The sequence below is a fragment of the Sus scrofa genome, chromosome 12, assembly GCF_000003025.6.
Source record: "Sus scrofa isolate TJ Tabasco breed Duroc chromosome 12, Sscrofa11.1, whole genome shotgun sequence".
Lineage (NCBI taxonomy): Eukaryota > Metazoa > Chordata > Mammalia > Artiodactyla > Suidae > Sus > Sus scrofa.
In genome coordinates, this window is record NC_010454.4 from 38,494,773 (window position 1) to 38,510,826 (window position 16,054).

Here is a 16,054-nt window from a genome sequence, read left to right on the forward strand (position 1 = left end):
TTTCAACTCTGACAGTTGGCAGAAAAATCAGAGGTGAGTTAGAAACTCTTGATTCCATTCCCTTTATTATTCATAGGGTGGGACAAATAGAATCCCTCCCTCTATGAATGAGAGAGAGCGGTGTGGGGTTTTTTTTTTTCTTTTTGGCTGGGAAAGATTCCCTGTTGGATTGGAGCCTCCAGGAGAGTCTGTCCTCCCTCAGGTCGGCTACAGCTTCAAGGAGGCTACCACGTCCAGCAGAGGATTCGCCTGGTGTCTCTTCAGGTTTTGTGTAAAAATCTCAGTAGAAGGGAATGTAACCCTAATATGGAAAAGAAATGAGAATTGGGTTCTGTCTTCTAAATCTCTGTACAGGAGGTGTCCCTGTGTTGGCCATCGACGACTTGATGTTGCTAAATATTTAACTTTTTTTTTTTTTTTTTTTTTGGTGGTTAGAAGCACAGAATTGCAGATTTCATCTCTGGTAGGTCTCCTGACACTTTGATGCATGGTGGTGCTATCCCTGAATGGAGCTTAAATACTTCAGGGCTACTTTCTGACTGGGTGAAGGGGTGTATAAAATGAGAACATATGAGAGAGTATTAACAGAAAGGCACACTTTGATTTACTGATATGGGCTCTCTGCTTTCTTGTTGGATTGATATGCTGTCTAATATATCTGCAATGGATTTTTCTAAACTGACTTGAACAAAATAAAAGGGCTTGTATAGCTACTTGAAAGTGGCCCTTAAAAGTAGTAGTCTTTTTGTTGGATGTTTTCACAATTCTTAGTTATGTTACATGTGAGAGTCAAATTATGACTTGCTTGTTTGGGGGCAGCAGCTATAAACATTATAGACTGCTTCGCAGCTTCTTCCCTGCATGGTTCGTGATTTCCTGTTTTAGGTCAGACACATGGTACCTAGAGAAAGTAAGGGACAGGCATCTGCCTGTTCTTAGAATTTTTTTATTGTGATGAAAAGACACACAACTTAAAATTTCACATCCTATTTTAAGTATACAGTTCAATTGTGTTATGTATATTTACGTTGTTGTGCAACGCGTCTCTAGAACTCTTTGATTTTGCAAAACTGAAACTCTGTACCCATTAAAGAACAGCTCTTCATTTCCCTCTCCCCTGAGCCCATGGCCACCACTATTCTGCTTTCTGTTTCTATGGTTTTAGCTATTCTAGTTACCTTATATAAATGAAATGATACAGTGTTGTCCTTTTGTGGCTGGCTCCTTTCACTTAGCATGTCCTCAAGGCTTATCCGTATTGTAGAATGCCAGCCTACACCACAGCCACAGCAACAGCAACATGGGATCCAAGCTGCATCTGTGACCTATACCACAGCTCACAGCAATGCAGGATCCATAACCCACTGAACAGGGCCAGGGATCTAACCTGCATCCTCATGCATACTAGTCAGAATTCCTTTCCTTTTTAAGGCTAATTAAATAGTCCATTGTTTTTCAGGGTTTTTTTTTTGCACTAGGCTCCAGATTGAAGGGTTATAGTGATTTTTTTTCTGCGTAGAGATAGACTGGGATGGTAGAATTGTTACTGCTTTTGTCTTAAGATATTTTTTTTTTGTCTTTTTGTCTTTTTATTTTTTAAAATATGTATTTATTTATTTATTTTGTCTTTTGTCTTTTGAGGGCCGCACTCCCCGCATATGGAGGTTCCCAGGCTAGGGGTCTAATCAGAGCATCAGCTGCTGGCCTGCACCACAGCCACAGCAACACCAGATCTGAGCCGCGTCTGCGACCTACACCACAGCTCACGGCAATGCCGGATCCTTAACCCACTGAGCAAGGACAGGGATCGAACCCACAACCTCATGGTTCCCAGTCGGATTCATTTCTGCTGTGCCACGACGGGAACTCCACTTTTGTCTTAAGATTTTAAAAGCATTCTTTTAAATTGTGGTAAAATAGATGTGACATAAAATTTGCCACTTTAACCATTTTAAGGTGTACTTGTATCACGTACATTCACGCTGTCAGGCCACCATCATCACTGTCCATTTTGAAAACTTTTTCGTCATCCCAAACTGAAGCCCTGTACCCATTTAAACAATAAGCCCCCATTCTCACCTCTCCCCAACCCTTGGTGACCCCTCTTCTATTTTCTTTTCTTTCATTTCTTTTTTGGCTGTGCCTGAGGCATGTGGACATTCTCAGGCCAGAGATCAAATCCACACCACAGTGGTGACCTGAGCCCCAACAGCAACAATGTTGGATCCTTAACTCCTCGGCCACCAGGGAACTCCCCCTTCTTCTAGTCTCTGTTTCTATACATTTGACTTTTTTTTTTTTTAAACCACGTCTGCGGCATGAGGAAGTTCCTGGGCCAGGGATTGAACCCATGCCACATCAGCGACCTGAGCCACTGCAGTGACAATGCCAGATCCTTAACCTGCTGCACCACACAGGAACTCCAAATTTGACTTTTTTAGGTACCTCATAAGTGCAATCACACAATTTCTGTCCTTTTGCAACTGGCTTATTTCATATAGCTCAATATTTTCAAGATTCACTCTTGGGAATTTCGAACACTGCTTTACAAATGCAAAGCGGTTTCACTTTGGAGAACATGGGCTCTCTTAAGATGTAGCCATTTCTAGAAAAGAAGGTAAGAACAATGGTTCATACTTGCACAGCATTTGGATGAGATGAGATTTCTGCATTTTCATGGGCTTCCTTCCAACTGTTAGGAACTTTTCTATTTTCTTAAGGTTCTTGCTGTAACTTGCTTTCAGAAGCTTAGCTATTATGGAGTGTCTGTTTCTAACGCTTAGCTCTTTTCACAGATGATCATTTGTGGGAACCTAATATTTGTAGTTATCATTTGTATTCTTCACTCTCCTTAGTTTTCCATATGTGTGTATATACTAGACACACACACATAATTTTGTGTTGCTCTACTTACACGCTTAGCACATTTAGACTTTAAAATAAATCTTGCCTTTAAAATTGTTGTATCTTTATTCTTTCTTCTTGCCTACTTTTCATCTTGTTTATACATATTCCATTTTCCCAAAACTGACAGAAGAATAATTCTGTATTATTTTTTCTTCTTCATGAGGATAACTTTTTATATTTGATGGCAAGTTTTGTTTTAAGATTCAGAGCAGTAGGTTGAGAATCTTAGTTTGGAACACAGGGCATTTTGAATTTTCTCAGGGAATATTTTATGGATTGTAGGTCCTCCCAGTGGTGTGGATATGCACTGACTATAAAAGAATTAGAATGTGGAATTTATAAAAGATGTGATCTCCTGTTATTTTATGTAGTCTTACTTATATGGAGATGATTGGGGGCATACAGAGTAGTTATTGAGTCATTGAGTCCCTCAGACCAATCCGAGGAGCTTTCCCAAGTAAGCTCTAAACCTTACCTTGAAATGGAGTGCTGAAGTGTGATCTATTTGGAGAACTTGTCTAAGTCACGTGTTGGTGTCCCGTTGATGAAACAGGTCGGGATGTAAAATAGTGAGGAAGCTACTCGTGCTGGGCAAGGTAGAAGCAGAAGAGACAGAATAAGGTTCATAAAAATCGCTTAAACTGAAGTTTGGGTGGGCTGAAGTTAGTCTGGAATATAAAACTAAAATGAAGGTAGGGATTGCTAAATGAAAGTAGTGATGGCATTCCCATCATGGCGCAGCGGAAACGAATCCGACTAGGAACCCTGAGGTTGTGGGTTCGATCCCTGGCCTCGCTCAGTGGGTTGAGGATCTGGTGTTGCTGTGAGCTGTGGTGTGGGTTGCAGGTGCAGCTCAGGTCTGGCGTTGCTGTGGCAGAGGTTGGCAGCCGCAGCTCCAATTAAACCCCTAGCCTGGGAACCTCCATATGCCGTGGGTGCAGCCAACAAAAGACAAAAAAGACCTCCCCCCCAAAAAAAGAAAGTAGTGATGCTTGTGAGAAGCTCACAGTTTCTTAAGGGAAAGAGGGAAGGAGCAATAGAAGCATAAGAGATAAGAGGACAACTGTTGGTGATAATAAGGATGGAAAACAGGGTTTAGCAACTGACGGAATGTATCAAGTAAGGGCACCAGCACGCCAGTGATCTCTGAAAACATTAAACAGAGAAGAGAAAATCAGACAAGGGACAAGCATTAGGCAGGAGGAAAAACCTTTTGTATCTGACATAGTATGTTTGAGGGGCCAGTAGAGCATCCATGTGAAGATTTTCTTGGCAGTTGCTGGAAATGTGAGAGTTTGATTATAAAGAGAGATGCCTGAGTGCTATCAAAACAAAACTGGTAACCACTAGTGTCTCATTAGCCCCTTTAGTAGGATTGTGCTGATAAGGAAAGTTAGAGGTCGGTTCTCAGAGGCCCGGTTTTTAGTCTACGGCTAAGAAACTGTTCTTTATTGTTTGTTTTTTGAAACTCCTCAAGGTGATGTTTACTTTTTTAAGTTTTATAGATGTATGGTTAATTTACAAGGCTGTGATAATTTTCTGCTGTACAGCAAAGTGACCCGTCACACATATACACATATCCGTTCTCTCTCAGATTCTTTTCCCACATAGATGATCCCAGACACAGAATACCGGGTAGAGTTCTCTGTGCTGTGCAGCAGGTCCCCATTGGCCAGTCATTCCATCCATGTACCTCAGTGCACATATGCCAGTCCCAAACCCCCAGTCCATCTCTCCAACCTCCACACCTGTCTCCTTTGGTATCACAGGTTTTTCAAAGTCTGTGAGTCTTTTTCTGTTCTGCCAAAAAGTTCATTTGTATCCCTTTTTTTTTTTTTAAGATTCCACATATGGGTGATATCATATGATGTTTGTCTTTCACTGTCTGGCTAACTTCACTTAGTATGATAGTTTCTAGGTCCGTCCATGTTGCTTGAAATGGCATTATTTCATTCTTTTTTATGACTGAGTAATATTCCATTGTGTATATATACCATATCTTCTTTATCCATTCCTCTGTTGGTGGACATTGAGGTTGCTTCCATGTCTTTGCTATTGTGAACATTGGGGTGTATGTATCTTTTCAAATTATGGTTTCCTCTGGATAGATGCCCAGGAATGGGGTTGCTGGATGGTATGCTAGTTCATTTTTAGTTGGGTTTTTTTTGGTTCACTTTTGTTTGTTTGTTTGCTTTTTAGGGCTGGTGTGCGGCCCTAAAAGTTCCCAGGCTAGGGGTCAAATTGGAGCTGCAGTTGCCAGCCTATGCTATAGCCACAGCATTGCCAGATCCAAGCTGAGCTGTGACCTACACCATAGTTTACGGCCACACCTGGTCCTTAACCCACTGAGCGAGGCCAGAGATCGAACCTGCATCCGCACGGATACTAGTTGGGTTTGTTACTCTTGAGCCACAACGGAAACTCTGTATTTTTAGTTTTTTGAGGAACCTCCATATTGTTTTCCATAGTGGTTGCACCAATGTACATTCCCACCAACATTGTAAGAGAGAGGGGAGAACCTATCCTTTTTTTTTTTTTTGCTTTTTAGGGCCGCAGCTGTGGCATATGGAAGTTCCCAGCTAGGGATCGAATTGGAGCTACAGCTGCCGGCCACAGCCACAGCTCACAGTGACGCCAGATCCAAGCCGTGTCTGTGGCCTATACCACAGCTCATGGCAATGCCGGATCCCACTGAGCAAGGCCAAGGATCAAACCTGCATCCTTGTGGATACTAGTCGGATTCGTTTCTGCTGAGCCACAATGGAAAACTCTGGCAGAACCTATTCTTGATCTGCAAATTTTTTTTTTTTTTTTTTTTTTTTTTTGGTCTTTTTGCCTTTTCTAGGGCCTCTCATGTGGCACATGGAGGTTCCCAGGTTAGAGGCCAAATCGGAGCTGTAGCCACTGGCCTACGCCACAGCCACAGCAACGTGGGATCTGAGCCATATCTGCAGCCTACACCACAGCTTATGGCAACGCCAGATCCTTAAACCACTGAACAAGGCCAGGGGTCGAACCCACAACCTCATGGTTCCTAGTCGGATTCGTTAACCACTGAGCCACAACGGGAACTCTTTTTTTTTTTTTTTGTCTTTTTTGATCTGCAGATTTTTAATGCACAGTTCAATAGAGTGGAACCTCCATACCCTTGAGTTCTGCATCCACGGATTCAGCCAACTTTGGATTGAAAATATTCGGGGGAAAAAAAAAGTCAGGAAGTTCCAAAAAATAAAACTTGATTGACAGCACTTTAGCAACTATTTACATAGTGTTTACATTGTATTCACAACTACTTATATAGTGTTTACATTGTATTCATGATTATACCTAGTCTAGAGATGATTTAAAATATATGGGAGGGCGTGTGTAGGTTATAGGCAAATACTAGGCCCTTTTAGAGAAGGAACTTGAGCATCTGTGGATTTTGGTATCCTGGGGGAGGGGTCCTGGAACCAATCCCCTGGGGATCCCAGGGATGACTGTACTGCAAGCACGAAGTCCTTAAGTTGGGCTTCTGGGAGTTCTTGCTGTGGCACAACGGGATCAGCAGCGTCCTGGGAGTGCTGGGACACCCGGCACAGTGAGTTAGGGATCTGGCATTGCCGAAGCTGCGGCTTGGGTCGCAGCTGTGGCTCAGAGCTGTCCCTGGCCTGGGAACTCCATATACAGCAGAGTAGCCAAAAAAGAATGAAAAAAAAAGTTGGGTTTTTGTTCGTGAACAGGGGCTTTTCATTAGGATGTGCATTGAGAGATTGAATGGATGAGGGGCAGCTCACACCAGAGCCAAAGGAGATCTCCTGGGGGAAGCTGGTGGTGGTGGTAGGGATCCCAGGACTACGTCGTGCTCTTCAGGAGAAGAGAAGGAATCGCTTAAGAAGTCAATCGATACAGGGATGACCCAAGAGGTCAGTGGGTAACCTGTAGAAAAAAACCTGAGAAGATAACACCAGAGGGGGAAAAAAAACTGGTTCTATATGATGACAGCCGTATAGATGATGACTGGTTATATATGATGACAGGCAGGGAAGGAGTTTGTCAAACTTACTCAATTTAAGAACTCACAATTTATTGCAGACACTTTCCTAAGTACCTTATACATGTTGTCTTGCTTACTCCTCGCAGCTTCCCCGTGAGCGAGGCACTGTCGTTATAAATTCTCTATTTCAGTGTTTAGTCCCAACACACCCTGGGCCACCCCTCAGCCAGTAGTGCTAGGGAGTCATCTGAAATAGGCATCACCTAGTTTGGAGAACTGTACATAGTTAATTGTTCCGTCTCTGTGCTTTATTTCCCAGGTCACAAGGCACTAAAAGCATTGCTGAGGTCCTTGGTAGATCTTCAGGAAGAGCTGCTTTTCCAGTATCCAGACACTAGATATCTAGTAGATGGGACAAAGCCCAAAGCAGGAAGGTAAGGAGGGAATGGAGCTATGGGATTGCTTATTTTCTTTTCATCTGGATGGTTTCCCATCATTTATGAAAAAGAAAGCCAAGTCTTTTCCAGGCAGGTATCAGACCTAATGTTAGTAAAATAGAAAGAGCTTCTTAAATTTAATTGGTGGCCAGGATGGCACATAAATTGGGAATTAGATTTTGGATTTTTGTGCATAGATGTCCCTAATTCTCTTTGTGAGCTTCCACCAAAAAAAAAAAACAAAACAAAACAAAACAAAAAACCACTTGCTTTCTCTTTAGATTTCGTGAAATTCTAGACGAAAGCACATTTTTATTTTTTTTATTTATTTATTTTTTGCTTTTTAGGGCCACACCTGCAGCATATGGAGGTTCCCAGGCTAGGAGTCCAAATGGAGCTGTAGCCCCCAGCCTACACCACAGCCACAGCAACACAGAATCTGAGCCACATCTGGGACCTATAACACAGCTCATGGCAACAATGGAACCTTAACCCACGAGCAAGGCCAGGGGTTGGACCCACATCCTCTTGGATCCTAGTCGGGTTTGTTTCTGCTGAGCCACAGCGGGAACTCCAAAAGCACATTTTAATATTAACACTTAATTCATGTTAATGAAGCGCTCTGTGGCCATCCACAGAATTGCCAGTCACAACAATGACTTTTCAGTGAGGGAAGAAGCAGTTCTTTTGAAGGCTGGAAAAATTTTAGACAACAGCAGAATCAGCCTGTCTTTTTTCCCCTTTCTGAAATGATCACATGTGATGAAGGTTCTTGCCCTGCTGCTTTTGAGCCTGCTGCTTTTGGTGCCTGCCTACTCCTTTTCATTGGGCTTCTCCTCTGCTCCATTCCTTTTTACTGGATTAGTTGGAAGGACCCCCCAAAAAAATAGACCTCACATGTAGTAGCACTTCTCATGTGTTGGGGCCAGTCGGAGAGGGCACCTGGCTGTGTAGCCGCAGGCTCTCATACCCAGTTGAGGGTATTGCAGCCTCACTGGATTCTGTGGCCTACTCCTTTGGGTTTTCTTCACATGCTGCTGCTTCATTTGGTTCAAGTAATACATTCAGCTTTCCTGAAAAGTTGGTTACAGGGAGACGTATTTCCCTTATTGATTTGGGGATTAAGGTCATACAAAGTATGATGATGTGTTCAGGTTTTAAAGACCCTCCTGTAACAGTAAAGGCCTGGCTCGTGTGCATTTCTAATAATGTTTTTAACAACCTCATTCATTATTACAATTTGTTTACTTTTAAAAATAGACTTTGAAACCAGTTATATTTATTTGAAAAGTTACATGAGATTTTGTTTGACCTCATGAACATTTTGTTTGTTTGTTTGTGGGTTTTTTTTGGTTTTTTTTCCACATGCCCACAGCATGTGAAAGTTTCCAGGCCAGGAATCGAACCTGTGCCACAGCAGTGACAAAGCCAGATCCTTAACCCCTAGGCCACCAAGGAACTCCTCTCATGAACATTCTTGTCCAACAAAAGGCTGTCCTCCCATTTCTAGTGCTATTTTTTCTTTCTTTCTTTCTTTCTTTTTTTTTTTAGGGCCGCATCTGCAGCATATGGAAGTTCCCAGGCGAGGGGTCATATTGGAGCTGCAGCTGCCAACCTACACCACAGCCACAGCGACGCCAGGTCCAAGTTGCCTCTGTGACCTATGCTATGCTTTCGGCAATGCCGGATCCTTAACCCACTGGGCAAGGCCAGGGAGGGAACCTGCATCCTCCTGGATACTATCTTGGGTTTTTAATCTGCCGAGCCACAATGAGAACTCTTTACATTGCTATTTAAAATGCAGACGGCATCTTAAAGGCCCAGAATACTCTTGACTGCATGGGAGCCTAGGTTTTTATTTGGGTAACATTTATTTATATTGGACTCAGTGTTCTTATTGGTTTTCCAGTGAGGAGGAGATTTCCAGTGAAGATGAAGATGAGCTGATAGAAGAAAAGAAGAAGCAGCAGAAGAGGGTCCCAGCAAAGAGGAAGCTGGAGACTGAGGACTACCCCAGCTTCATGGCCAAGCGCTTTGCTGACTTCACTGTCTACAGGAACCGCACGCTCCAGAAGTGGCACGATAAGACTAAGCTGGCTTCTGGAAAACTGGGGAAGGCAAGTGTGTGTGCGCTCGTGTGTGTAAGACTGCTTGTGCAACCTGAAGTGGCTGTAAGGAACTGGAACTTCAGCTCACATTTATGGCTGAGGCCCCAGTATAATAGTAATCAGTCATTTCTGTAGAAAATGTACCCGAACTCCCACCATTGGGGTTTAGATGTGGGATTTCAACTTTATTAGAAAGAATATTTTGTTCTAGAAATTGTGGCCTTGCAAGCATTCAAGTGTTGGAAGCACGAAACACTGTAAAGAAATGGATTTTAAAGCAATTATTATTAAAGGAGCAGAAGTTAATCTCTGAGTATGAGAAAGTAACATGTCCTGCTTAAGGCTAATTTTTTTTTTTTTTTTCTGAGAACGGTTATAGCCGTTCCGATACTCGGTCTTTAACAGAAAGTCTTTCTGCAAAGGGGATTGTCTGTTTCTCTGCTGACACAGAAAGAGAAACCAATGTAGCTGCCTTCAGCAGAGACTCAGAATTATCTGACACTGGCTAATGTCGTTGCAGGGTTTTGGGGCCTTTGAACGCTCAATCTTGACTCAGATCGATCATATTCTGATGGACAAAGAAAGGTTACTTCGAAGGACACAGACCAAGCGCTCCATCTACCGAATTCTTGGCAAACCGGAACCAGCAGCACAGCCTGTCCCAGAGAGTTTGCCGGGACAGCCGGTAAGAATTCTGATGTATGGTGATGATGGGAAGCCGTTTCTGTGCGGCTAATTCACTGAAACATCTGATCACCTCCTTGTGTTCCTCTTGTTATAAAAAGTTAGTGAAAGAAAGGGATAAAAGCACTACTGGATTGTTGAGAAACTAAGACTATGTGGGAGGAGAAATTTTTTTTTTTTAAATGGACCTATTACTAATCTGTATGTAGTCTTCTCTCAGTTTTAAGTTTGGAAGGAGTCTGGAAGCACATGTAATCAAATTTTTAAAATGCACTTTTTAAAGCTTGTTCTGTAGAAACACAAGTCTTGAAGCAAGTGTATACTTTAGGCTTTCCCTTGGATGTTTAAATGCTCCAGAAATGGATCCAAAATTGGAATAGGCAGATTCTTTTCCCCAAAGGAAATTCATTTGGAGTTCCCACCATGGTGCAGTGCCTTAAGAATCCGACTGCAGCAGCCTGGGTCATTGCAGAGGTGCAGGTTTGATCCCCAGCCTGGTGCAGTGGGTTAAGGGATCCGGTGTTGCCGCATCTGTGGCATGGATCGCAGCTGTGGCTCAGATTCAGTCCCTGGCCCAGGAACTCCCATATGCGGTGGGTTCAGCTATAAAATAAATAAATAAATAAATAAAAGGTAAAGGAAACTCATTTATTTATAATAGAAATATACACTCAATATTTTTTTTTAAGTCTAGGAGAATTTAAAATGAAAAGTTCTCCTTAGTTTGAAAATTCTGTTCCTCAGATTTAACTGATGTTCATTGTTAAAAGAAGCTTTCAGGTATTTTCTGTTTATACACAGACACACACACACAACATACATGCATTATAAAAATATGGTTGTCTTTTTTTTAACTAAATTAGATAGATATATATGTGTGTGTAAATGTATAAAATGTGATAAACTATATATAAAGTCACACAGGTTTAAAAATTATCCTAGACACTTTTCCATGTCATTACATAGAGAGCTACCTCATTTTTCCTAATGGCTAGAGTGTTCCATTGTATGGATATATACTATAATTTAATCAAACAGTGGATATTTATATTGCCTCTGATTTTAGAAGTAGTGCTATAGGAAACATTCTTGAGCATTTATCTTTTTGTATTTGTGTGAACATATGGATAGATTTCTTTCTTTTTTTTTTTTTTTCGGTCTTTTTGCTATTTCTTGGGCCGCTCCCGCGGCATATGGAGGTTCCCAGGCTAGGGGTTGAATCAGAGCTGTAGCCCCTGGCCTACGCCAGAGCCACAGCAACACGGGATCTGAGCCGTGTCTACAACCTACACCACAGCTCACGGCAACGCTGGATCGTCAACCCACTGAGCAAGGGCAGGGACCAAACCCGCAACCTCATGGTTCCTAATCGGATTCGTTAACCACTGCGCCACGACGGGAACTCCTGTTCTTTAATTTTAAGAGCTTTTTATATATCTTAAGGAAAACAGTGCTTTGACTATTATACACTTTACTTGTAATAGTTCCATTCCTTTGGTAACCTCATTGAGATTCACTCTTTTCTTCTCACTGACATAGGAGATCCTTCCTCAGGCCCCTGCCAATGCCCACCTGAAGGACTTGGATGAAGAAATCTTTGATGATGATGACTTTTACCACCAGGTATGATTTTTACACTCTCCTGTGATAAATCAGGTTTTAGCATTTTATTTTATTTTATTTATTTTTGCTTTTTAGGGCCGCACCTGCGGCATATGGACGTTCTCAGGCTAGGGGTTGAATCGGAGCTGTAGCCGCTATCCACCACCACAGCCACAGCAATGTCTGTGACCTACACAGCAGCTCACGGCAACGCCAGATCCTTAACCCCCTGATCGAGGCCAGGGATTGAACCTGTGTCCTCATGGATGCTAGTCGGGTTCATTTCCACTGAGCTACGATGGGAACTCCTAGGTTTTAGCGTTTTAAAAACAGCAATAGATTTCTCTGACGGAAAAGTCGCTTACTGTGGAAGGATAAAGTCAGACAGGGAGTTGGAACTCCTGTGTTCAGAATCAACTTACTGTGTAGTTCTGGGTTTGTGACTTTGCTTTTGTCTTGTATTTTTCCTTTGGAAATGAAAATAGAATGTAAATTATTTGTAAGAGTTTCAACTTCTTTGTGTCAGGTGGTTTATTCTCTCTGAGCTGCTTTTGCTGATGTTAGTGCAGGATTTTCTGGTTAGCTGTTTGGTTTCTTGTCCTGTTCCTGTTAGATAAGGACATGGAACTAAAGGGCTGGGATCCCAGAGTTCTTGAATTGCACTTCTGGTTCCCTTACCTATTAAGTCTCTTGTCTTAGAGTTTTTCGTGTGTGTGTGCCTGTTCAAATCAGTAAAGTATGATTGAGATTTTCTGCTGCTGTCGATTATAATAATAGCGTAACACTCTGAAGACAGAAAGAATTGCTATAAGTTGAAATCTAGTCCAGCTCTCAATATCTCTTTGCAAACATCCACCCTGTTCTTTGCCTGACAATATTATCTGCTGCTCTTTTTGATGATGTTGGTGACCGTTAAGGTAGACTAAACATCCTGGCTATTCTAAGGAACTAAAATAATGTCCTGTATTCCTGGGTCTCTCGATAAGTCATACTTAATGAAATGTGCTCGGGATATACCCTCTCTAGCTCTGGAGAGTCCGGAGGCTGCTCGGTGGTGGTGGTACACCATTTTTGGTTGAGCCATTTTTTATCGAGCTGATTTTTTTTTTTTTTTTCTGCTGAATTTTCAGTGTGTTAACTTTTTTTTTGCTTTTTAGGGCTGCACTTGTGGCATATGGAGGTTCCCAGGCTAGGGGTCGAATCGGAGCTGTAGCCAACGGCCTACGCCAGAGCCATGCAGGATCCGAGCCGAGTCTGCAACCTTCACCACAGCTCACGGCAACGATGGGTCCTTAACCCACTGAGCAAGGGCAGGGATTGAACCCGCAACCTCATGGTTCCTAGTCGGATTCATTAACCACTGCGCCACAAAGGGAACTCCTCAGTGTGTTAACTTTTGCCACACACTTCGCAAATGCTTTTTAGAGGCTTAGCCATGACGACTCTACTATGTGGTGTCTGAAATACGCAGGAAGGAACTTAGGAAAATTATACCGTGAAGCAAGTAGAACAAGCGAGTCTATACTGGGGATGCCTCTGGTTTCACCTGAAAAGAAAAATCTTTATCTTTTTATTAATCTTGCTCTTCACTCTGTGCTATTCAATAAAATTATTGCTCTGAGTCTTAAAAGTGATGATGAGAGAGTATAGGAAAGAGGATTGTTGTGGCCCCAGGTGTTCCTAGTCAGAGGTTTTGATTCTTTCTTCCTTTTCTTCTCATTATAGCCGTTTGTCAGAAGAGCAGGGGACTCTATTTTGTTCCCGTGTGTCTCAGGAAGTGCCTGATACGGGATATTAATGCAGTATAATTGCGTGAGATCATGGGAGACAATCAAAAATGTTCCAGCCTTCATTAATTGAAGTGTACATTGTTCGATGGAAAGTGCATCATAAATTACACAGGCTTAATAAAATAAACTGAAATTACTGGGGAGAAGTTGCTTCCACTGGCAATCCTTAGTCTGGAAGATATTTCTTTTTTTGGCCTGGAGGTCTGCTTAAAAAGAAATAGCATTACTTGATTGGCCCTTTATCCCAATTAATAATTTTAACTTCGATAAATTCTGATTTCAGTTATGACTAGTCACATCGTAGCTTTTCCCCTTGCTGGTTAATTGGGGTGCTGGGGTTAATCTAAATTAAAACTTAAACTAATAGAGGTCAGCAAGGCAGCTGAAACACCTGAGTGAAACAAATGGGGCTGCCAGGCGCAACTTTATCTTGGCTGTTTCCCAAGAGGGAAGTGGCAGCAAATTGGAGTTGTTTCAGCCTTCTGTAAAGGTGAATGATGGGTGACACTTGTTAATGTACGGCATCTCCGGAAGCGTTCCAGATTGCTTTGCTGCCGCTCCAACTGCTGCCATCCATGCCCAGTCAGTAGGAACTGGACCAGTTGCCAACATCTGGCAGCACAGCAAGGAATGGGTGCAACTCTCGAAACCCCGCAGATTCTAAATATGGTGCTTAGAACTGCGCGGGCTTTAATCACTTACCCCTCTTTGGCAGCAGGCTACGACAGCTTATCCTAGCCTCGTACATCACATCCCGACATCTGCTGAGCCGCGAGGCAGCTGCACATTCATTTTCTTTTCTTGCCTTTTCTCTCTGCCTCCTATTCCTCTTCTCCCCACTTTCCCCCGCCGCCTCCCCTCAGTTTTCCTCCCCCTCCCCAGTGTGCTTCTTGGGAGAGATGATCTGTAAAGATTACCGCTTCATTGTGTGCAAGTAATTGTGGTGATGCCAGGCCCTTGACAGACACAACGTAGCACCTGTTCTGCTGACCTGGTTAATTTCTTCTGTTGAGTGGGATTTGCCAGAGATTGGAGCTGAAGCCAATTCAATGATAAGGCTGAAGAAAATGGCTGTATGTTTTCTGTCACCTCCCAATTAAATTGGCTTCATAAAGTGCTTTCCTTTATTTGTCAGGGTAGTAAGCCTGAGCTAAGTGTCGCATTCAGAAGTGGTTACAATGCATTACAATGGGCCTGTGAGTTTTCATTTGTGTTTTTTTTTTTTTTTTTTTTTAATGTGGTCATAGGGAAGAGCTGGGTGGTGAATATAATACATTTCGCCTTTTTTTTTTTCTTAAACCATACTTGAAGCCAGACTCTTTGGGCCCATGTTTTGTAAGGAAGAGATTATAGCCACATTGAATTTTAATGTTTCATTGTAAGGGTTTAAAGGCTTACTTGGTTAATTCAGGTGTCACGAGGCTGTGTAAATGCCCTCGCCACAGAGAATGGTGTTCGGGGTCAGAACAGCCAACACAGACACGCTCACGCTCTTTGTTTCATAATGGGCCTTGAGTTACTACCCCTTGAAAAATACGCTGCGTTGTTTAACAGAGGTACTTGAATGTGTGTGTGTCTTATATATAAACCTATATGTTGGGGGGCACAAAGCACATCAGACATTATAAGTAATCTTATTGTCTTTTAGTTGAAAAGAACCTCATAGGAACCCGAGTCCCTGAGATGTTAAGTAACTTCCGGAAAGTCATATAGTAAATGGCAACACTGGTACTTGATCTGAGACTTCTTAGACCAAGTCTTGTTCTTTCCATGCCTTTCATTTCTTAAATATTTTATTCTTGAGCCATAAAAGGCTTCACTATAGTATTACAGTTTTCGGTTGTAAATAAATAAGCTTCATTTTCTTAGAACCAGAAGAAGTATTCTGTGTGTAAGAAAGTAATTTTTTTCCCCTTAGAAGGCAAACGATTTATTGAACTCCTGCTTGGTTAACAATTCTAATGAAAAAATTAGCTTTATAGTTGTGTTACTGGTTTGTCTGGAGGCCGGAGTTGCCTAAAGCCTGAACCGTGCTCAGTGGTGGCCCATTTGCCGGCCGCAGCTGCCGTGTCTCACTTCTAGATGGAATGAGTTTGCGTTTGGCTTCGTTCTTGTCGGAGCTCATCCCTAAAGATGATTTCCCAGCACGTGAATGTTGCAAATGACTGTGAAGGGTAAGCCATTCAGAAATGTTTTCTGTATCTATTTTTCATTTTCATGATCCTGTTTGCTACTTTTTTTTTTTTTTTTTTTTTTTTTTTTTTGGTCTTTTTGTCTTTTTAGGGCCGCACCTGCGGCATATTGAGGTTCCCAGGCTGGGGTCTAATTGGGGTTGTAGTACCGGCCTACGCCACAGCCACAGCAATTCAGGATCCTTAACCCATTGAGTGAGGCCAGGGATTGACCCCTCGTCCTCATGGATGCTAGTCGGACTCATGAACCGCTGAGCCATGACTCTGTCATTTGCTACTTTTTAAGGTGTGTTGTCGGTCTCGCCATTTAAAGTTTTTGCTAATGTGTTTTGATTTACTTTTTAAACGGTCAGTTGAT

General features: G+C 42.3%; 1 protein-coding gene across 2 annotated transcripts in view; it reads left to right on the top strand.

Moving 5' to 3' along the window:
* The window catches only part of AATF (apoptosis antagonizing transcription factor), a 101,729-nt gene that overhangs the window by 32,964 nt on the left and 52,711 nt on the right, over positions 1-16,054 (top strand). For both annotated transcript variants that reach the window (XM_003131707.4, XM_005669032.3), the window contains exons 5-8: positions 7,203-7,317; positions 9,230-9,437; positions 9,949-10,113; positions 11,652-11,735. In XM_003131707.4, coding sequence (XP_003131755.1) covers positions 7,203-7,317; positions 9,230-9,437; positions 9,949-10,113; positions 11,652-11,735 — 572 coding nt within the window. The remainder of the gene's footprint in view (positions 1-7,202; positions 7,318-9,229; positions 9,438-9,948; positions 10,114-11,651; positions 11,736-16,054) is intronic.